Below are 21,277 nucleotides of genomic sequence, written 5' to 3' on the forward strand. Positions count from 1 at the left end.
AATCCCCAAAAATTCCCCAAAAAATCCCCAAAAATTCCCAATTTTTCCCCCCAAAATTCCCAATTATTCCCTTCAAAATCCCCCCAAAAAATAAAAAAAAATCACAAAAAAACCCCAAAAAAATCCTAAAAAATCCCCCAAAAGTCCCAAATTTTTCCCCCAAAAATTCCCAATTTCCCCCCAAAATTTCTCTAAAAATTTCCAATTTTTCCCCTAAAATTCCCCCAAAAAATCCCCAAAAATTCCCAAAAAAAATCCTTCAAAATTTCCAAGTTTCCCCCCAAAATTTCCCAAAAAATTTCCACTTTTTCCCCTAAAATTCCCCAAAAAATCCCCAAAAATTCCCCAAAAAAATCCTAAAAAATTCCCAATTTCCCCCCCAGAATTTCCAATTATTCCCCTCAAAATCCCCCCTAAAATCCCCAAAAAATCCCCCCAAAAACCCAAAAAAATCCTGAAAAATTCCCCCAAATGCCCAAAAATTCCCCAAAAAATCCCCAAAAAATTCCCAAAAAATCCCCAAAAAATTCCCAATAAAATCCTAAAAAATTCCCAATTTTCCCCGCAAAATTCCCAATTTTCCCCCAAATATTCCCCAATAAAAATCCCAAAAAAATCCCCAAAAAATCCTAAAAAGTTTCCAATTTTCCTCTTTTAAAACTCCCAGTTTCTTCCCCTAAAATTCCCGAATTTACCCCCAAAAATCCCTAAAAATTCCCAATTTTTTCTTCTAAAATTCCCATTTTTCCCCCCTAAATCCCAATTTTTCCCCCCAATATTCCCAGTTTTCACCCCAAAATTCCCAATTTTTTCCCATAAAATCCCCAATTTTCCCCCCAAAATTTCCCTAAAAATTCCAATTTTTCCCCTAAAATTCCCCCAAAAAATCCCCAAAAAATCCTAAAAAATTTCCCCAAAATCCCCAAAAATTCCCTAAAGATTCCCCAAAAATTCCCCAAAAATCCCCAAAAAATCCTACAAAATTCCTAAATTTTCCCCCCAAAATTCCCAATTTTTTTTGCCAAAATTCCCCACAAAAAGTCCAAAAAAATCCCAAAAAATCCTAAAAAATTCCCAATTTTCCCCCCAAAATTTCCCTAAAAAATCCAATTTTTCCCCTAAAATTCCCCCAAAAAATAAAAAAAAAAATCCTAAAAAATTCCCCCAAAATGCCCAAAAATTCCCAAAAAAATCCCCAAAAATTCCCCAAAAAATCCCCAAAATTTTCCAAATTTTTTCCCAAAATTCCCAATTTTTCCCCCTAATATTCCCCGATAAAAATCCCAAAAAATCCTAAAAAGTTCCCAATTTTCCCCCTCTAAAACTCCCAGTTTTTTCCCCTAAAATTCCCAAATTTACCCCCAAAAATCCCTAAAAATTCCCAATTTTCCCCCCAAATTCCCAATTTTCCCCCCCAAATTCCCGATTTTTCCCTCCGGGCTTTGCCCAAATTTGGGTTTTTTTCCCCCATTCCCAGCCTGCAGCTCGGGGTCCCTCCCCCTCCCCTCCCCCCTCATCGCCGCCGTCACCGCCCTGGCCCGGGGGGGGGAGCAGCAGCTCCAGGCCCTGGGTGAGACTGGCTTATACTGGTTTGGACTGGTTTATACTGGGACGGGAGAAATTGGGAAAAAATGGGGAAAAATGGGGAAAAAATGGGGAAAAATGGGGAAGAAAGGGTTAAAAATGGGGAAAATGGGGATTGGGGGTTACTGGTTTGTACTGGTTTGGGGCTCGGGGTTACTGGATTGTACTGGGAGGGGACTGGGGGTTACTGGTTTGTACTGGGAGGGAACTGGGGGTTACTGGTTTGTACTGGGAGGGGACTGGGAGGGGGAAATGGGGAAAAAATGGCAAAAAATGGGGAAGGGAAAAATGATATGGGTGAAAAATGGTTAAAAAAGGGGATTTGGGTTACTGGTTTGGACTGGTTTGGACTGGGATCAAACTGGAGGGAACTGGGAGGGAACTGGGATGGACTGGGAGGGACTGGGAGGGGGATGGGAGGGGATTTTGGGGGTACTGGGAGGGGATTCAAGGGTTAAAAATGGGTGAAAAATGGGGATTTTGATACTGGTTTGTACTGGTCCGTACTGGGTCATACTGGTCCTTACTGGTCCATACTGGTGCATATGGGTCCGTACCAGTCCATACTGGTCCATACTGGTCCATACTGGTCCATACTGGTCCATGCCGGTCCATACCGGTCCATACTGATCCATACCGGTCCATACTGGTCTGTACTAGTCCATACTGGTCCATACTGGTCCGTACTGGTCCATACTGGTCCATACCGGTCCATACTGGTCCATACTGATCCATACCGGTCCATACCGGTCCATACCGGTCCATACTGGTCCATACTGGTTTATACCAGTCCATACTGGTCCATACCGGTCCATACTGGTCCATACTGGTCCATACCGGTCCATGCTTGTCTGTACTGGTCCATACTGGTCCATACTGGTTCATACTGGTCCGTACTGGTCCATACTGGTCCCTACTGGTCCGTACTGCTCCATACCGGTCCTTACTGGTCCATACCGGTCCATACTGGTCCATACTGGTCCATCCCAGTCCATACTGGTCCATACTGGTCCGTACTGGTCCGTACCGGTCCATACCGGTCCATACTGGTCCATACTGGTCCATACTGGTCCATACTGGTCCATACCGGTCCTTACTGGTCCATACCGGTCCATACTGGTCCGTACTGGTCCATACTGGTCCATACTGGTCCATACGGTCCATACCAGTCCATACTGGTCCATACTGGTTTATACCAGTCCATACTGGTCCATACTGGTCCGTGCTGGTCCATACCAATCCCTACTGGTTTATACTGGTCCATAGTGGTCCATACTGGTCCATACCAGTCCATACTGGTTTATACCGATCCATACCAGTCCATACTGGTCCATACTGGTCCGTACCGGTCCATACTGGTTTATACTGGTCCCTACTGGTTTATACTGGTCCGTACTGGTCCATACCGGTCCATAGTGGTCCATACTGGTTTATACTGGTTTATACTGGTCCGTACTGGTCCCAGAGGTGCTGGCGGCGCTGGGCCCCGCCCAGGTGGGGGAGGGGCTGCTGGAGGCCCTGGAGCTCGCGCTGCCATTGGCCGAGGACGGCGACAGCGACGCCACCAGGGTCACGTGAGTGCCCCGGAATTCCCCAAAAATCCCCAAAAATTCCCAAAAATTCCCAAAATTCCCAAATCCCAAATTGGCCAAAATTGCCCAAAATTTCTGGGGAAAATCCAAAAAAAATGGGGAAAAAAATTGGGGAAAAAATGGGGAAAAAAGGGAAAAATAATAATGGGAATGGTCTCGGCCTTGGCCACGCCCACTGCACTTAGGCCACGCCCATCCAGAGCAAAGCCCCGCCCCAGATCATTGGCCACGCCCACTTTGATGCTTTCAGTCACTTCCAGTCCCTCCCAGTTCCCTCCCAGTAACTCCCAGTTCATCCCAGTAACCCCAAACCCATTCCCAGTCCCTCCCAGTATGGCCCAGTTCATCCCAGACCCCTCCCAGTTCCCTCCCAGTAACTCCCAGTTCATCCCAGTAACCCCAAACCCATTCCCAGTCCATCCCAGTATGGCCCAGTTCATCCCAGACCCTCCCAGTTCCCTCCCAGTAACTCCCAGTTCATCCCAGTAACCCCAAACCCATTCCCAGTCCATCCCAGTATGGCCCAGTTCATCCCAGACCCTCCCAGTTCCCTCCCAGTAACTCCCAGTTCATCCCAGTAACCCCAAACCCATTCCCAGTCCATCCCAGTATGGCCCAGTTCATCCCAGACCCTCCCAGTTCCCTCCCAGTAACTCCCAGTTCATCCCAGTAACCCCAAACCCATTCCCAGTCCATCCCAGTATGGCCCAGTTCATCCCAGACCCTCCCAGTTCCCTCCCAGTAACTCCCAGTTCATCCCAGTAACCCCAAACCCACTCCCAGTCCCTCCCAGTATGGCCCAGTCCCCTCCCAGTCCCTCCCAGTTTGATCCAAGCTCCCTCCCAGTATGGCCCAGTAACCCCAAACACACTCCCAGTCCCTCCCAGTATGGCCCAGTAACCCCACAGCCATTCCCAGTAACTCCCAGTCCCTCCCAGTCCCTCCCAGTATGGCCCAGTCCCCTCCCAGTCCCTCCCAGTTTGATCCAAGCTCCCTCCCAGTATGGCCCAGTAACCCCAAACACACTCCCAGTCCCTCCCAGTATGGCCCAGTCCCCTCCCAGTTCATCCCAGTATCTCCCAGTCCTTCCCAGTTTAATTCCAATTTCCCGAGCCCTATTCGCAGTCCATCCCAGTCCCTCCCAGTATGGCCCAGTTCATCCCAGTTCCATCCCAGTCCCTCCCAGTTTGATCCTTGTCCCTCCCCAGTCCATCCCAGTAACTCCCAGTCCCCTCCCAGTTCATCCCAGTAACTCCCAGTTCATCCCAGTAACCCAAAAGCCGCTCCCAGTAACTCCCAGTTCATCCCAGTATGGCCCAGTTCCCTCCCAGTCCCTCCCAGTTTGATCCCAGTTCCCTCCCAGTACGGCCCAGTAACCCCACATCCACTCCCAGTAACTCCCAGTCCCTCCCAGTTTATCCCAGTATGGCCCAGTTCCCTCCCAGTAACTCCCAGTTTGATCCAAGCTCCCTCCCAGTATGGCCCAGTAACCCCAAACACACTCCCAGTCCCTCCCAGTATGGCCCAGTCCCCTCCCAGTTCATCCCAGTATCTTCCAGTCCCTCCCAGTTTAATCCCAGTCCCCTGAGCCCCATTCCCAGTCCATCCCAGTCCCTCCCAGTATGGCCCAGTTCATCCCAGTTCCATCCCCGTCCCTCCCAGTTTGATCCCTGTCCCTCCCCAGTCCATCCCAGGAACTCCCAGTCCCCTCCCAGTTCATCCCAGTAACTCCCAGTTCATCCCAGTAACCCAAAAGCCGCTCCCAGTAACTCCCAGTTCATCCCAGTATAGCCCAGTTCCCTCCCAGTCCCTCCCAGTTTGATCCCAGTTGCCTCCCAGTATGGCCCAGTAACCCCACATCCACTCCCAGTAACTCCCAGTCCCTCCCAGTTCATCCCAGTATGGCCCAGTCCCTCCCAGTCCCCTCCCAGTCCATCCCAGTTCCCTCCCAGTAACCCCAAAACCCCTCCCAGTATCTCCCAGTATAACCCAGTAACATCCCGTTTCTTCCCCGTGCCTCCCAGTTGGATCCCAGTCCCTCCCAGTTTGATCCCAGTCCATCCCAGTTTGATCCCAGTTCCTCCCAGTCCCTCCCAGTTTGATCCCAGTCCATCCCAGTTTGATCCCAGTTTGATCCCAGTCCATCCCAGTTTGATCCCAGTCCCTCCCAGTTGATCCCAGTTTGATCCCAGTTTGATCCCAGTCCATCCCAGTTTGATCCCAGTCCCTCCCAGTTTGATCCCAGTCCCTCCCAGTCCATCCCCGTTTGATCCCAGTCCATCCCAGTTTGATCCCAGTCCCTCCCAGTGCCTCCCAGTTTGATCCCAGTCCCTCCCAGTTTGATCCCAGTCCCTCCCAGTCCCTCCCAGTTTGATCCCAGTCCCTCCCAGTCCCTCCCAGTCCCTCCCAGTTTGATCCCAGTCCCTCCCAGTCCCTCCCAGTTTGATCCCAGTCCCTCCCAGTAACTCCCAGCCCCATTCCCAGTCCCTCCCAGTTCGATCCCAGTCCCTCCCAGTCCCTCCCAGTCCCTCCCAGCCCCAATCCCAGTCCCTCCCAGTCCCTCCCAGTAACTCCCAGTCCCTCCCAGTTTGATCCCAGTCCCTCCCAGTCCCTCCCAGTCCCTCCCAGTCCCTCCCAGTAACTCCCAGTCCCTCCCAGTAACTCCCAGTCCCTCCCAGTTTGATCCCAGTCCCTCCCAGTTCGATCCCAGTCCCTCCCAGCCCCAATCCCAGTCCCTCCCAGTCCCTCCCAGTCCCTCCCAGTTTGATCCCAGTCCCTCCCAGTAACTCCCAGTCCCTCCCAGTTTGGCGCTGCTGGCGGCCGTCTCGGAGCTGTTGGGGGAGGGGACGGCGCCGCTGCTGCCGCGGCTGCTGCCGCTCCTGCAGGGGGCGCTGCGGCCCCCGCCGGTGAGTGCAGACTGGTTTGGACTGGTTTGGACTGGTTTGGACTGGTTTGGGGCGGGGGGTTACTGGTTTGGACTGGGAGGGGACTGGGAGGGACTGGGAGGGGGTTTGGGGGTGATGGGAGGGGGTGAAAGGGTTAAAAATGGGGGGAAAAGGGGAAAATGGGGGTTTGGGGATACTGGTTTATACTGGTTTGTACTGGTTTGGGGCGGGGGGTTACTGGTTTGTACTGGGAGGGACTGGGAGTGGTCCGCACTGGTTTATACTAGTCTGTACTGGTCCATACTGGTTTATACTGGTCCTTACTGGTCCAGACTGGTCCATACTGGTTTATACTGGTCTGTACTGGTTCATACCAGTCCATACTGGTCCATACTGGTCCATACTGGTCCATACTGGTCTATACCAGTCCATACCGGTCCATACTGGTCCATACTGGTCCATACTGGTCCATACCGGTCCATACTGGTCCTTACTGGTCCCTACTGGTCCATACTGGTCCATACCAGTTCATATCGGTCCATACTGGTCCATACCGGTCCATACCGGTCCATACTGGTTTATACTGGTCCGTACTGGTCCATACTGGTCTATAGCAGTCCATACCGGTCCGTACTGGTCCATACTGGTCTGTACTGGTCCATACTGGTCCACACTGGTCCATACTGGTCCCTCTCACCCCCAGCCCCCATCCGACGCCCCTGATTGGCTGCTCAATCTCGATGACGACTACGAGGGGGCGGAGCCTATGGAGGACGACGCAGTGGAGTGGGCGGAGACTCAGGAGTGAGTGGGCGTGGCTCCGCGGGGTGGGCGTGGCCTGAGCCCGAACCAAAGCCCATTTATGGTCATGCCACGCCCCCTGCCGTCCCACAGGGTGGAAGTGGGCGGAGCTTTCCCCGGATTGGCCGAGGCGGCGCTGGGGGCGTTGGGGGAGCTGGCGGAGAACTGCGGGTAACTGGTTTATACTGGTTTATACTGGTTTGGACTGGTTTATACTGGTTTGTACTGGTTTGGACTGGTTTATACTGGTTTATACTGGTTTGGACTGGGAGGGACTGGTTTGTACTGGTTTGGGCTCAGAGGGACTGGTTTGTACTGGTTTGGGCTGGGAGGAACTGGTTTGTACTGGTTTATACTGGGAGGGGACTGGGATCAAACTGGGAGGGGTTTTGGGGTTTCTGCTTTTTACTGGTTTATACTGGTTTGGGGTTTTTCCCTTACTGGTTTATACTGGGATGGGACTGGGAGAGGACTGGGCCATACTGGGAGTTACTGGGAGGTATTTTGGGGTTACTGGTTTGTACTGGTTTGGTGTTTGGAGTTACTGGTTTATACTGGGAGGGAACTGGGATCAAACTGGGAGGAACTGGGAAGGGAACTGGGGTTACTGGTTTGTACTGGGAGGGGACTGGGATCAAACTGGGCGGGACTGGGAGGAACTGGGAAGGAAACTGGGGTTACTGGTTTGTACTGGGAGGGGACTGGGATCAAACTGGGAGGAACTGGGAAGGGAACTGGGGTTACTGGTTTGTACTGGGAGGGGACTGGGATCAAACTGGGAGGGACTGGGAGTTACTGGGAAATCCCTGGGTGGGTGTCTACTGGTTTATACTGGTCCATAGTGGTCCTTACTGGTTTATACTGGTCCATACTGGTCCATACTGGTCCATACTGGTTTATACTGGTCCATACTGGTTTTTACTGGTCCCCAGCTCCGCCTTCCTGCCGTACCTGGAGCCCTCCCTGGCGGCCATCTTGGATCTGACCCAGGTGAGCCCATCCCAGTCCCCTCCCAGTACAAACCAGTAACCCCCAGTCCCCTCCCAGTACAAACCAGTAACTCCCAGTTCCCTCCCAGTTCCCCCAGTGCGAGGTCCGAGGCGCCGCCTACGAGGCCCTGGGGAGCCTCTGCTGCTGCGGGAGGGAGCCCCAGACTGGTTTGTACTGGTTTATACTGGTTTGGACTGGTTTGGGCCGGGAGGGGACTGGGAGGGAAGTGGTTTGGACTGGTTTATACTGGGAGGGGATTGGGAGGGGTTGGGTTATACTGGGATGAACTGGGAGGGACTGGGAGGGCTTTAAATGGGTCCATACTGGTTTGTACTGGTTCATACTGGCCCATACTGGTTCATACTGGCCCATACTGGATTATACTGGTCCATACTGGTTTGGACTGGTTTATACCAGTCCATATTGGCTTATACTGGTCCATACCGGTCCTTACTGGTCCGTACTGGTCCGTACTGGTTTGTACTGGTCCATACTGGTCTGTACCGGTCCATACCAGTCCATACTGGTTTGTACTGGTCCATACTGGTCCATACTGGATTTTACATGTCCATACTGGTCCATACCGGTCCGTACTGGTCCATATTGGTCCATACCGGTCCATACTGGTCCATACTGGTCCGTACTGGTCCATACTGGTCCATACCGGTCCATACTGGTCCATACTGGTCCATACTGGTTTATACTGGTCCATACTGGTTTATACCGGTCCATACCGGTCCATACTGGTCCATACCGGTCCCTACTGGTTTATACTGGTCCATACTGGTCCATACTGGTCCTTACCGGTCCATACTGGTCCATATGGGTCCGTACTGGTCCATACTGGTCCATACCGGTCCATACTGGTCCATACTGGTCCATACCGGTCTGTACTGGTTTATACTGGTCCATACTGGTCCATACTGGTTTATACTGGTTTCCCCTCCAGACCCCTCCCCCCTCCACCAGGGGGCGCTCCAAGCCCTCCTGGGCGGGGTCCGGAAGGACCCAGAAGTGGGCGGGGCCTTGGGGGCAGTGGGCGGAGTCGGGCGGATCCTGCAGCCGCCAGGCCACGCCCACAAGGACTGGCTGGAGCCCATTGGACGAGCTCTGTGTGACGTCATCGCCGGAGAGGTGAGGGGGCGGGGCTTCAACAAGGCTGGGGTGGAGCTTAGTAAAATTAATTAGGTGGGCGGGGCTAAAGGAGGTTTTAATGTGCACTGTGGGCGTGGCTTAAGATGGGTGGGTGGGGCCTGAAGGGATAATGGGTGTGGTTTAAGCAGAGGGTGTGGCCTAAGCAATGTGGGTGTGGCTTAAGGAGGTTTTGTGGGTGTGGGCGGGGCTTAAGGGTATCAGGGTGTGGCTTAATGGGCGGGGCTTTACAGGTGGTGGGCGTGGTTTAAGTCATGCTTATGGTGGTGGGCGTGGCCTAATGAGTTGGGGGTGGGGTTTAGGCACATGGGCGGGGCCTAAGCTTGGTTTAAGTGTGGTGGGCGTGGCCTAGGAGGATTCTGGGTGTGGCTTAAGCGGTTTAACCAATGGGGTGGGCCCTAGGAATGATGTGGGTGTGGTTAGAGGGGGTGGGCGTGGCTTAGCAAGCCCCTCCCCCTTTCAGATCGCCTGCCTGAGATCGCGGGGGGACGACGAGGACGAGGTGGGGGAGGGGCTCCCAGTTCATCCCCGTTCATCCCAGTTTGGTCCCAGTTCCCTCCCAGTAACCCCCAGCTCAATCCCAGTCCCTCCCAGTACAAACCAGTAACCCCAAATCCCCTCCCAGTCCCTCCCAGTACAAACCAGTAACCCCAAATCCCCTCCCAGTCCCTCCCAGTACAAACCAGTAACCCCAAATCCCCTCCCAGTCCCTCCCAGTCCCTCCCAGTACAAACCAGTAACCCCAAATCCCCTCCCAGTTTCCTTCCAGTCCCTCCCAGTTCCTCCCGGTTTCGTCCCAGTTCCCTCCCAGTCTCTCCCAGTTTGACCCCAGCTCCTCCCAGTATAAACCAGTATGGCCCAGTTCCATCCCAGTAACTCCCAAACCCCATCCCAGTATAAACCAGTAACCCCAAACCCCTCCCAGTCCCTCCCAGTTTGGTCCCGGTTCCCATCCCAGTCCATCCCAGTCCCTCCCAGTATAAACCAGTAACCCCAAATCTCCTCCCAGTTCCTATCCCAGTCCATCCCAGTCCATCCCAGTATAAACCAGTAACCCCAAACCCCCTCCCAGTTTGGTCACAGTCCCTCCCAGTAACCCCAAATCTCCTCCCAGTTCCCTCCCAGTCCCTCCCAGTAACCCCCAGTTCCCCCCAGACCTCCCAGCGCGCCGAGCTCCGCGAGACGGCCTCCGATTGGCTGCCGGAACTGGGCGTGGCCATGGCCCGAGAGGGCGTGGCCGGCACCGGAGGGGGCGTGGCCTTCCCGCCCCGCCTCTTCCGCCGCATCCTCCCCGCCCTATTGGCCGCCCTGGCTGACCCCGCCCACCCGGGGGCGCGGTCGTGGGCGGCAGCCGTGATTGGCCAGCTGGGCCACGCCCTGGGGAGGGAGGCCACACCCTTTTTGCCGGATCTGGGCCCTGCGTTCCGATTGGCTGTCGGTGACGCCGACGACGAGGTCAGGGCCAACGCCTTCTACGCCATTGGTCGGATCGGGGAGGCCGTGGGACACGCCCACCAGGAGTATCCACCAATCAGAATGAAGGGGGAGGAGTTTGGGGGTTCAGCTCCACCCACCACACTTAAACCCCGCCCACACCCCATTGCTGGCCCTAAACCCCGCCCACACTCCCTTAAAAGTTTCTAAACTCCTCCCACCACCCTTAAGCCACGCCTACAACCTATCACAACCTTTAAACCCCGCCCACATTCCCATAAAAGGCTTTAACCCCTCCCACCCCTCTTAAACCACGCCCACCTCACTTAAACCCCGCCCACAATTTATTCCTGGTGGTAAGCCCCGCCCACATTCACATAAAAGACCTCAAACCCCACCCACAAATTTTAAACCCCGCCCACAATTCATTACTGTGCTAAGCCCCGCCCACATTCACATAAAAGGCTTTAAGCCCCACCCACTATGCTTAAACCCCGCCCACACTCCCATAAAAGTCACCAAGCCACACCCACTGCTATAAGCCCCACCCATATTCCTTTAAAAGGTTTCAAACCCCGCCCACCACCCTTAAACCACGCCTACAACCCATTACAGGACTTAAGCCCCGCCCACATTCCCTTAAATAGCTTCAAACCCCTCCCACCATCCTCAAACCCCGCCCACCACCCTTAAACCACGCCCACAACCCATTACAGGCTTTACGCCCCCCCACATTCCCTTAAATAGCTTCAAACCCCTCCCACCATCCTCAAACCACGCCCACCACCCTTAAACCACGCCCACAACCCATTATGGGCTTTAAGCCCCGCCCACATTCCCTTAAATAGCTTCAAACCCCTCCCACCACCCTCAAACCCCGCCCACCACCCTAAACCCCGCCCACATCCCCATAAACCCCCAGACCACGCCCCCATTCCCATATAAGGCCAAGCCCCGCCCCATTCCATAGTAAAACCCTCCCCCTTTTCAAGCCCCGCCCCTTTTTCCTTAACTGGCGCTCAGGGGGGCGTGGCCGGGGGCGGAGCTTTGCTGCCACGCCCTCCGGGCCGGGGGGGAGGGGCCAGGGCGGGTCCGGGACAACGCGGTGGGAGCGCTGGTGCGGCAGCAGGGGGCGCCCTGCCAGCAGGTACTGGGAGATACTGGGAGGGACTGGGAGGGACAGGGAACAAACTGGGAGGGACTGGGATCGGACTGGGAGGGACTGGGAGGGACTGGGATCAAACTGGGAGGGACTGGGATCAAACTGGGATGGACTGGGAGGGACTGGGAGGGACTGGGTGGGACTGGGATCAAACTGGGATGGACTGGGATCAAACTGGGATGGACTGGGAGGGACTGGGATCAAACTGGGAGGGACTGGGATCAAACTGGGAGGGACCGGGATCAAACTGGGAGGGACTGGGATCAAACTGGGAGGGACTGGGAGGGACTGGGATCAAACTGGGATGGACTGGGAGGGAACTGGGATCAAACTGGGAGGGACTGGGTGGGACTGGGATCAAACTGGGAGGGACTGGGATGGACTGGGAGGGACTGGGATGGACTGGGAGGGACTGGGATCAAACTGGGTTGGACTGGGATCAAACTGGAATGGACTGGGAGGGACTGGGAGAGACTGGGATCAAACTGGGAGGGACTGGGAGGGGGACTTGGGTTACTGGTTTATACTGGGATGGGGTTTGGGGTTACAGGGAGTGAACTGTGCCATACTGGTTTATACTGGGAGGGCAGTCGGATGAACTGGGAGGGGGATTGGGGTTACTGGTTTATACTGGGAGAGAACCGGGATGAATAGAGAGGGGTTCGCTGGGTGTCCATACCGGTCCGTACCGGTCCATACTGGTCCATACTGGTCCATACCGGTCCATACTGGTCCATACTGGTCCATACCGGTCCATACTGGTCCATACCGGTCCATACCAGTCCATACTGGTCCATACCGGTCCATACTGGTCCATACCGGTCCATACTGGTCCATACTGGTCCATACTGGTCCATACTGGTCCTTACTGGTCCATACCGGTCCTTACTGGTCCATACCGGTCCATACTGGTCCATACTGGATCATACTGGCCCATACCGGTCCATACTGGTCCATACTGGTCCATACCGGTCCTTACTGGTCCATACTGGTCCATACTGGTCCATACCGGTCCATACTGGTCCATACTGGTCCGTACCGGTCCATACCAGTCCATACTGGTCCATACCGGTCCATACTGGTCCATACTGGTCCATACCGGTCCATACCGGTCCATACCGGTCCATACTGGTCCATACCGGTCCATACTGGTCCGTACTGGTCCGTACTGGTCCATACTGGTTCCAGGTGCTGCCGCTGGTGCTGGGGGCGCTGCCGCTCTCGGCCGATCTGTCGGAGGAGGAGCCGGTGCTGCGCTTCCTGCTGGGGGCGGGGCCTGAGCCGGTGAGCACGGGGACACTTGGGGAAAAAATGGGGAAAATTGGGAAAAATTGGGGAGAAATTTGGGGAAAATTTGGGGAAAATTTGGGGAAATTTGGGAAAAAATATGGGGAGAATTTGTGGAGAATTTTGGGGAAAATTGGGGGAAATTTGGGGAAAATTTGGGGAAATTTGGGGAAAATTTGGGGGGAAATTTGGGGGAAATTTGGGGGAAAATTGGGGAAAATTTGGGGAAAAATTGGGGAAAAATGGGGAAAATTTGGGGAAAATTTGGGGGGAAATTTGGGGAAAATTTGGGGGAAATTTGGGGGGAAATTTGGGGGAAAATTGGGGAAAAATTGGGGAGAAATTGGGGAGAATTTGGGAGAAATTGGGGAAAATTTGGGGAAAATTGGGGGGGAAAATTGGGGGAAAATTTGGGAAATTTGGGGAAAATTTGGGGAGAATTTGGGAGAAAATTGGGGAAAATTGGGGGGAAATTCGGGGAGAACCTGAAAAAAAAATCAGGAAAAATTGGGGAAAATTGGGAAAAATTTGGGAAAAATTTGGGAAAAATTGGGGGAAATTTGGGGGAAAATTGGGGGAAAATTGGGAAAAATTTGGGAAAAATTGGGGAAAATTTGGGGAAAATTGGGGGAAAATTCAGAAAAAAATTAGGGAAAAATTAGGGAAAATTTCAGAAAAAAATGGGCAAAAATTCAGAGAAAATTGGGGAGAAATTGGGGGGAAATTGGGAAAAATTTGGGGAGAAATTGGGGAAAATTTGGGAAAAATTTGGTTAAAATTTGGGGGGAAATTCGGGGAGAACCTGAAAAAAATCAGGAAAAAATTGGGGAAAATTTGGGGGAAAATTGGGAAAAAATTTGGGGAGAATTTGGGAGAAATTGGGGGAAAATTGGGGAAAAAATTGGAGAAAAATTTGGGGGAAAATTGGGGAAATTTGGGAAAAATTTGGGGAGAATTTGGGAAAAATTTGGGGGGAAATTCGGGGAGAACCTGAAAAAAAATCAGGAAAAAAGTGGGGAAAATTTGGGGGAAAATTGGGAAAAAAATTGGGGAGAATTCGGGATAAATTGGGGAAAATTTGGGGAAAAATTGGGGAAATTTGGGGGAAAATTGGGGAAATCTGGGAAAAATTTGGGGAGAATTTGGGGAAAATTGGGGGAAAATTGGGTAAAATTTGGGGGGAAATTCGGGGAGAACCTGAAAAAAAATCAGGAAAAAATTGGGGAAAATTTGGGAAGAAATGGGAATATTTGGGGAAAATATTAAGAAAAATTGAGGAAAGTTTGGGGAAAAATTGGGGAAAATTGGGGGAAAGTTGGGGGAAAATTCAGAAAAAAATGGGGAAAAATTAGGGAAAGTTTCAGGAAAAAATGGGGAAAATGCAGAGAAAATTGGGGAGAAATTGGGGGAAAATTGAGGGAAATTGGGAAAAAATATTGGGGAAATTTGGGAAAAAATTTGGGGAGAAATTGGGGAAAATTTGGGAAAATTTGGGTAAAATTTGGGGGGAAAATCGGGGAGAACCTCAAAAAAAATCAGGAAAAAATTGGGGAAAATTTGGGGGAAAACTGGGAAAAATTTGGGGAGAATTTAGGAGAAATTGGGGAAAAATTGGGTAAAATTTGGAGGGAAATGCGCGGAGAAGCTGAAAAAAAATCAGGAAAAAATTGGGGGAAATTTGGGGAAGAAATGGGAAAAAATTTGGGGAGAATTTGGGAGAAATTGGGGAAAATTTGGGGGAAATTTGGGAAAAATTTGGGAAAAATTGGGGGAAATTTGGGGAAAATTTGGGGGAAATTAGGGGAAAAATTTGGGGGAAAATCGGGGAAATTTGGGAAAAATTTGGGGAGAATTTGGAAGAAATTGGGGAAAAATCAGGAAAAAATTGGGGAAAATTTGGGGAAGAAATGGGAATATTTGGGGGAAATATTAAGAAAAATTGAGGGAAAAAATGGAGGAAAAAAATGTGGAAAATTTGGGAAAAAATGTGGATAATTCGGGAAAATTTTGGGACAATTAGAGGAAAATTGAGGAAAAAATTGGAGAAAAAATATGGAAAAATTTAGGAAAAATTGGAGAAAAATTTGGGGAAAATTGGGGGAAATTTCAAAAAAAAATGGGGAAAATTTCACAAAAAATATGGAAAATTTGGGAATATTTGGAGAAGAATTCCCCAAAAATTTCCCAAATTTTGCCTTAAAATTCCCAAATTTTCCCCTTAAAAATTCCCAAATTTTTCCCACCAAAAATTCCCAAATTTCAGCTCTAAATTCCTTAATCTCCCCACAAAATTCCCCAATTCCCCCCCAAAATTCCCCAATTTCCCCCAAAATTCTCCAATTTCCCCCCGAAAATTCCCCATTTCCCCCCAAAATTCCCATTTTTTTCCCCTTTTTCTTAATTTTTCAGGATTTCTCCCCAATTTCCCCCCCAAATTCCCATTTTTCCCCTAAAAATCCCCATTTCCCCCCCCCAAAATTCCCCAATTTCCCCCAAAATTCCCCAAATTCCCCCCAAAATCCCCCATTTTCCCCCCCAAAATTCTCCAATTTCCCCCAATATTCTCCAATTTCCCCCAAAAATTCCCATTTTTTCCCTTTTTTCCCAATTTTTGAGGATTTCTCCCCAATTTCCCCCCAAAATTCCCATTTTTTCCCCCCCAAAATCCCATTTTTCCCCCCAAAATTCCCCAATTTCCCCCAAAATTCCCCATTTTCACCCCCATAGTTCCCATTTTTCCCCCAAAATTCTCATTTTCTCCCCAAAATTCCCATTTTGCCCCCAAATTTCCCTTTTTTTTCCTTTTTTTCCCAATTTTTGAGGATTTCTACCCAATTAGCCCCAAAAATTCCCATTTTTCCCCCCAAAATTCCCATTTTTCCCCCCAAATTCCCCATTTTTCCTCCCAAAATCCCCATGTTCCGCCCCAAAATTCCTATTTCCCCCCCAAAATTCCCATTTTTTCCCCCCAAAATCTCCATTTTTCTCCCCCAAATTCCCATTTATTCCCCAATTTTCCCCAAAATTCCCATTTTTCCCCCCAAAATTCCCATTTTTCCCCCAAAATTCCCCATTTTCTCCCCAAAATTCCCAATTTTCTCCCCAAAATTCCCAATTTTCCCCCAAAATTCCCCATTTTCCCCCCAAAATTCCCCAATTCCCCCCAAAATTCCCATTTTTTCCCCAAAATTCCCATTTTTCCCCCCATAATTCCCATTTTTTCCCCTTTTTCTCCAATTTTTGAGGATTTCTCTCCAAATTCCCCCCAAAATTCTCCATTTTCCCCCCAAAATTCCCCAATTCCCCCCAAAATTCCCATTTTTTCCCCAAAATTCCCATTTTCCCCCCTCAAAAACCCATTTTTCCCCCCAAAATTCCCCATTTTCCACCCCATAGTTCCCATTTCCCCCAAAATTCCCATTTTGCCCCCAAATTTCCCTTTTTTTTCCTTTTTTTCCCAATTTTTGAGGATTTCTCCCCAATTAGCCCCAAAAATTCCCATTTTTCCCCCCCAAATCCCCATTTTCCCCCCAAAATTACCCAATTTCCCGCCAAAATTCCCATTTCCTCCCCCAAAATCCCCATTTCCCCCCCCAAAATTCCCATTTTTCCCCCCCAAATTCCCATTTTTCACCCCAAAATTCCCCTTTTTTCCCCCCAAAATTCCCATTTTCCCCCCAAAATTCCATTTTTCCCCCAAAATTCCCATTTTTCCCCCCAAAATCCCCATTTTTCCCCCCAAAATTCCCAATTTCTCCCCAAAATCCCCATTTTTTCCCTTTCTTCCCAATTTTTGGGGATTTCTCCCCAATTTCCCCCAAAAATTCCCATTTTTCCCTTTAAAATTCCCCAATTCCCCCCAAAATTCCCCAATTTCCCCCCAAATTCCCATTTTTCCCCCCAAAAATCCCATTTTTCCCCCCAAAATTCCCTAATTTCCCCCAAAATTCCCCATTTTCTCCCCAAAATTCCCATTTTTCCCCCCAAAATTCCCATTTTCCCCCCAAAATTCCCATTTTTTCCCTTTTTTCTCCAATTTTTGAGGATTTCTCCCCAATTACCCCCAAAATTCCCCATTTTCCCCCCTCCAAATTCCCATTTTCTCGCAAAATCTCCATTTTCTCCCCCAAATTCCCATTTTTCCCCCCAAATTCCCATTTTTCCCCCCAAAATCCCCATTTTCCCCCCCAAAATTCCCATTTTTTCCCTCCAAAATCCCCATGTTCCCCCAAAAAGTTCTCATTTTTCCCCCCCAAAATCCCCATTTCCCCCCAAAATTCCCCAAATTCCCCCAAAATTCCCATTTATCCCCCCATAATTCCCATTTTTTCCCATTTTTCCCGATTTTTGAGGATTTCTCCCCAATCTCTCCCCAAAATTCCCATTTTTTCCCCTTTTTTCCCGATTTTTGAGGATTTCTCCCCAATCTCTCCCCCAGCTGCGGCCGCTGCTCCCGGAGCTGCTCCGAGGCCTCGGCCCCGCCCTGGCCCTGCAGCGGCTGCAGCCAGGTCAGAACCTTCCGGAACCTTCCGGGACCTTCCGGGACCTTCCGGGACCTTCCGGGGAGCTCGGGGGGATTTGGGTGGATTTGGGGAATTTTGGGGATTTTTTTGGGATTTTTTGAGGGATTTTTGGGATTTTTTGGGGAATTTTTTGGGATTTTTTTGGGATTTTTTGGGATTTTAGGGGATTTTTTAGGGGATTTTTTGGGGATTTTTTTGGGATTTTGGGGGGGATTTTTGGGATTTTTTTGGGATTTTTTGGGGATTTTTTAGAGATTTTTTAAAGAATTTTATGGGGTTTTTTGGGATTTTTTTGGGTTTTTTTGGGATTTTTTTGGGAATTTTTTTGGGATTTTTTGGGGATTTTTTGGGGGAATTTTTGGGGAATTTTTTGGGGATTTTTTTGGGATTTTTTGGGGAATTTTTGGGGATTTTTTGGGATTTTTTAGGAATTTTGGGGGATTTTTTTGGGGATTTTTGGGGATTTTGGGAATTTTTTTGGGAATTTTTTGGGGATTTTTTGAGGGATTTTTGGGATTTTTTGGGGATTTTGGGGGATTTTTTTGGGGATTTTTGGGGAATTTTTGGAATTTTTGGGGATTTTTTGGGGGATTTTGTGGGGATTTTTTGGGATTTTTTGGGGATTTTTTGGGAATTTTTGGGATTTTTTGGGGATTTTTTGGGAATTTTTTGGGGAATTTTTTGGGGATTTTTTTGATTTTTTGGGATTTTTGGGGGAATTTTTTTGAATTTTTGGGGATTTTTGGGGGATTTTTGGAGATTTTTTGGGGATTTTTTGGGGGATTTTTTGGGGGATTTTTTGGGGATTTTTTGGGTTTTTGGGAAATTTTTTGGGGAACTTTGGAATTTTTGGGGAATTTTTGGGGAATTTTTGGGGGGATTTTTAGGATTTTTTGGGGATTTTTGGGGATTTTTTAGGATTTTTTGGGGGATTTTTGGGATTTTTTTGGGGATTTTCTGGGGGAATTTTTGGGGATTTGGGGGGGATTTTTGGGGGGATTTTTGGGGATTTTTTGGGGGAATTTTTGGGGGATTTTTTGGGGAATTTTTGGGGATTTTTGGGGGAATTTTTTGGGGATTTTTGGGATTTTTTTGGGAATTTTTGGGGGATTTTTTTGGGAATTTTTGGGGATTTTTTTTGGGATTTTTTTTGGGAATTATGGGGGAGTTTTTTTTGGGGGGTTTTTTGGGATTTTTGGGGATTTTTTGGGGATTTTTTTGGAATTTTTTTGATTTTTGGGGAATTTTATAGGGAATTTTTGGGATTTTATGGGGATCTTTTGGGGACTTTTTGGGGGGGTTTTTGGGATTTTCGGGGGGATTTTTTGGGGTTTTTTGGGAATTTTTTTGGGATTTTTGGGGATTTTTTGGGGAATTTTTGGAATTTTTGGGAGGTTTTTTTGATTTTTTTGGATTTTTTGGGGAAATTTTTTTGGGATTTTTTGGGAGATTTTTTTGGGATTTTTGGGAGATTTTTTGGGGATTTTTGGAGATTTTTTGGGATTTTTTGGGGGAATTTTTTGGGGATTTTTAGGGAATTTTTCGGATTTTTAGGGCATTTTGGGATTTTTGGGATTTTTTGGGGGATGTTTGGGGGATTTTAGGGGATTTTTGGGATTTTTTCTGGGAATTTTGGGGGATTTTTTGGGGATTTTTTTGGGATTTTTTGGTATTTTAGGGGACTTTTTTGGGATTTTTTGGGGATCTTTTGGGGACTTTTTGGGGTGGTTTTTGGGATTTTTTTGGGATGTTTTGGGGAATTTTTGGGGAATTTTTGGAATTTTTGGGGGATTTTTTGGGGGGATTTTGTGGGGATTTTTGTGGATTTTTTGGAGTATTTTGGGTCTTTTCGGGGATTTTCGGGGGGATTATTTTGGGGTTTTTTGGGAGATTTTTTTGATTTTTTTGGGGAATTTTTGGGGATTTTTAGGGAATTTTTGGGATTTTTTGGGGGAATTTTTGGGGATTTTTGGGATTTTTTTGGGGAATTTTTGGGGGATTTTTTGGGGAATTTTTGGGGATTTTTTTGTGGGATGTTTGGGGGATTTTAGGGGATTTTTGGGGGGATTTTTTGGGGATTTTTGGAAAATTTTTTTGGAAAATTTTGGGGAGTTTTATAGGGAATTTTGGGGATTTTTTGGGGATCTTTTGGGGACTTTTTGGGGGATTTTTGGGGGGATTTTTTGGGGTTTTTTAAGAATTTTTTTGGGATTTTTGGGGATTTTTTGGGGAATTTTTGGAATTTTTTGGGATTTTTTCGGGGATTTTTTTGGGGATTATTTTGGGATGTTTTGGGAGATTTTTTTGATTTTTTTGGATTTTTTGGGGAATTTTTTTGGAATTTTTGGGGATTTTGGGGGGATTTTTTGGGGATTTTTGGAGATTTTTTTGGGATTTTTTGGGGGATTTTTTGGGGATTTTTAGGGACTTTTTCGGATTTTTAGGGGATTTTTGGGGGATTTTTGGGATTTTTGGGGGGAATTTTTGGGGGATTTTTTGGGGATTTTTGGGGAATTTTATAGGGAATTTTTGGGATTTTTTGGGGATCTTTTGGGGACTTTTTGGGGGGGTTTGGGATTTTTTGGGGGAATTTTTGGGGAATTTTTGGAATTTTTGGGGGATTTTTTGGGGGATTTTGTGGGGATTTTTGTGGATTTTTTTTATTTTTTTGGGTTTTTTCGGGGATTTTTTGGGGGATTATTTTGGGATTTTTTGGGAGATTTTTTTGATTTTTTGGGATTTTTTGGGGAATTTTTTTTTTAATTTTTGGGGATTTTTTGGGGATTTTTTGGGGATTTTTGGAGATTTTTTGGGGATTTTTTGGGGGAATTTTTTGGGGATTTTTAGGGAATTTTTCAGATTTTTAGGGGATTTTTGGGGGATTTTTGGGATTTTTTTGGGATTTTTAGGGAATTTTTGGGATTTTGGGGGGAATTTTTTGGGGATTTTTTTGGGGATTTTTTTGGGATTTTTGGGGGATTTTTGGGGTTTTTTTGGGGAATTTTTGGGGGATTTTTGGGGATTTTTTGGGTTTTTTTGGGATTTTTTGGGGAATTTTTGGGGGTTTTTTTGGGAATTTTTTGGGATTTTTGGGGGGAATTTTTGGGGGATTTTTTGGGATTTTTTGGGGGATTTTTGGGGAATACTTGGGGAATTTTGGGAATTCTGGGAGGAATTTTGGGATTTTGGGAATTCTGGGGGAATTTTGGGGGATTTTGGGAATGTGGGGTGAAATTTTTGGGATTTTGGAGAAAAAATTCTGGGATTTGGGGGAAATTTTGGGGAAGTTTGGGGGAAAATTGGGAACTTTGGGGAATTTTGGGGGGGAAATTTGGGGGGGAATTATGGGGAGATTTGGGGAAAATTTAGAATTTTGGGGAAATTCAGGAATTTTTGGGAGTTTGGGGAGGAAAATTTGGGGATTTGGGGGAAAACTTTGGGATTTTGGGCCGTTTTTTTTCTGATTTTTTTCTCTTTTCCTTCCCTGGCCCCTCCCCCCCTTTTGGCTCCGCCCCCTCAGATCTCAGCCAATCACTGCTGGCGCTGCTCCGCCAGCTGAGCGGGGCCGACCCCCAGCGCTTCCGGGTGGGCGTGGCCTCGCTGGACCCCGCCCACGCCGCCATCTTGGGCGGGATGCTGGATGACGTCATCGGCGGCCAATAAAGATGGAGGACGATGGGAAAGGGGGCGTGGTTTATTCTCCTGTGGGCGGGGCTTAAAAAATTTCGAGATTTTTCGGAACTTCCCCAAAAATTCTGCCCCAAAATTCCTGAAATTCGACCCAAACCGACCCAAAAAAATGTAAAATAAAATTTGTAGACACGAAATTATAAAATTTACATAATATTTGCATAAAATTTACATAAA

General features: G+C 48.5%; 1 protein-coding gene across 1 annotated transcript; it reads left to right on the forward strand.

Annotated features, from left to right (window-relative positions):
• The first annotated feature begins 1,478 nt into the window (after positions 1-1,478).
• Positions 1,479-21,249, forward strand: LOC132322912 (importin-4-like). The gene is made up of 14 exons (XM_059837658.1): positions 1,479-1,570; positions 3,050-3,158; positions 5,980-6,082; positions 6,765-6,865; positions 6,956-7,033; positions 7,795-7,852; positions 7,941-8,019; positions 8,802-8,986; positions 9,468-9,506; positions 10,160-10,524; positions 11,462-11,585; positions 12,789-12,884; positions 17,326-17,395; positions 20,931-21,249. Exons 4-14 carry the CDS (start codon positions 6,828-6,830, stop codon positions 21,071-21,073), a joined length of 1,275 nt encoding a protein of 424 aa, XP_059693641.1. The 5' UTR covers positions 1,479-1,570; positions 3,050-3,158; positions 5,980-6,082; positions 6,765-6,827; the 3' UTR covers positions 21,074-21,249.
• Positions 21,250-21,277: the final 28 nt, after the last annotated feature.

Source organism: Haemorhous mexicanus, unplaced genomic scaffold, assembly GCF_027477595.1.
Source record: "Haemorhous mexicanus isolate bHaeMex1 unplaced genomic scaffold, bHaeMex1.pri scaffold_202_ctg1, whole genome shotgun sequence".
Classification (NCBI taxonomy): Eukaryota; Metazoa; Chordata; class Aves; order Passeriformes; family Fringillidae; genus Haemorhous; species Haemorhous mexicanus.

Bases quoted from the DNA above. Each gene is read 5' to 3' on its own strand.
- LOC132322912 (XM_059837658.1), top strand. From the start codon at position 6,828: ATGGAGGACGACGCAGTGGAGTGGGCGGAGACTCAGGA. The intron at 8,987-9,467 runs GTGAGGGGGCGG...TCCCCCTTTCAG, and splicing joins GTGACGTCATCGCCGGAGAG to ATCGCCTGCCTGAGATCGCG. The intron at 10,525-11,461 runs GTATCCACCAAT...ACTGGCGCTCAG, and splicing joins GTGGGACACGCCCACCAGGA to GGGGGCGTGGCCGGGGGCGG.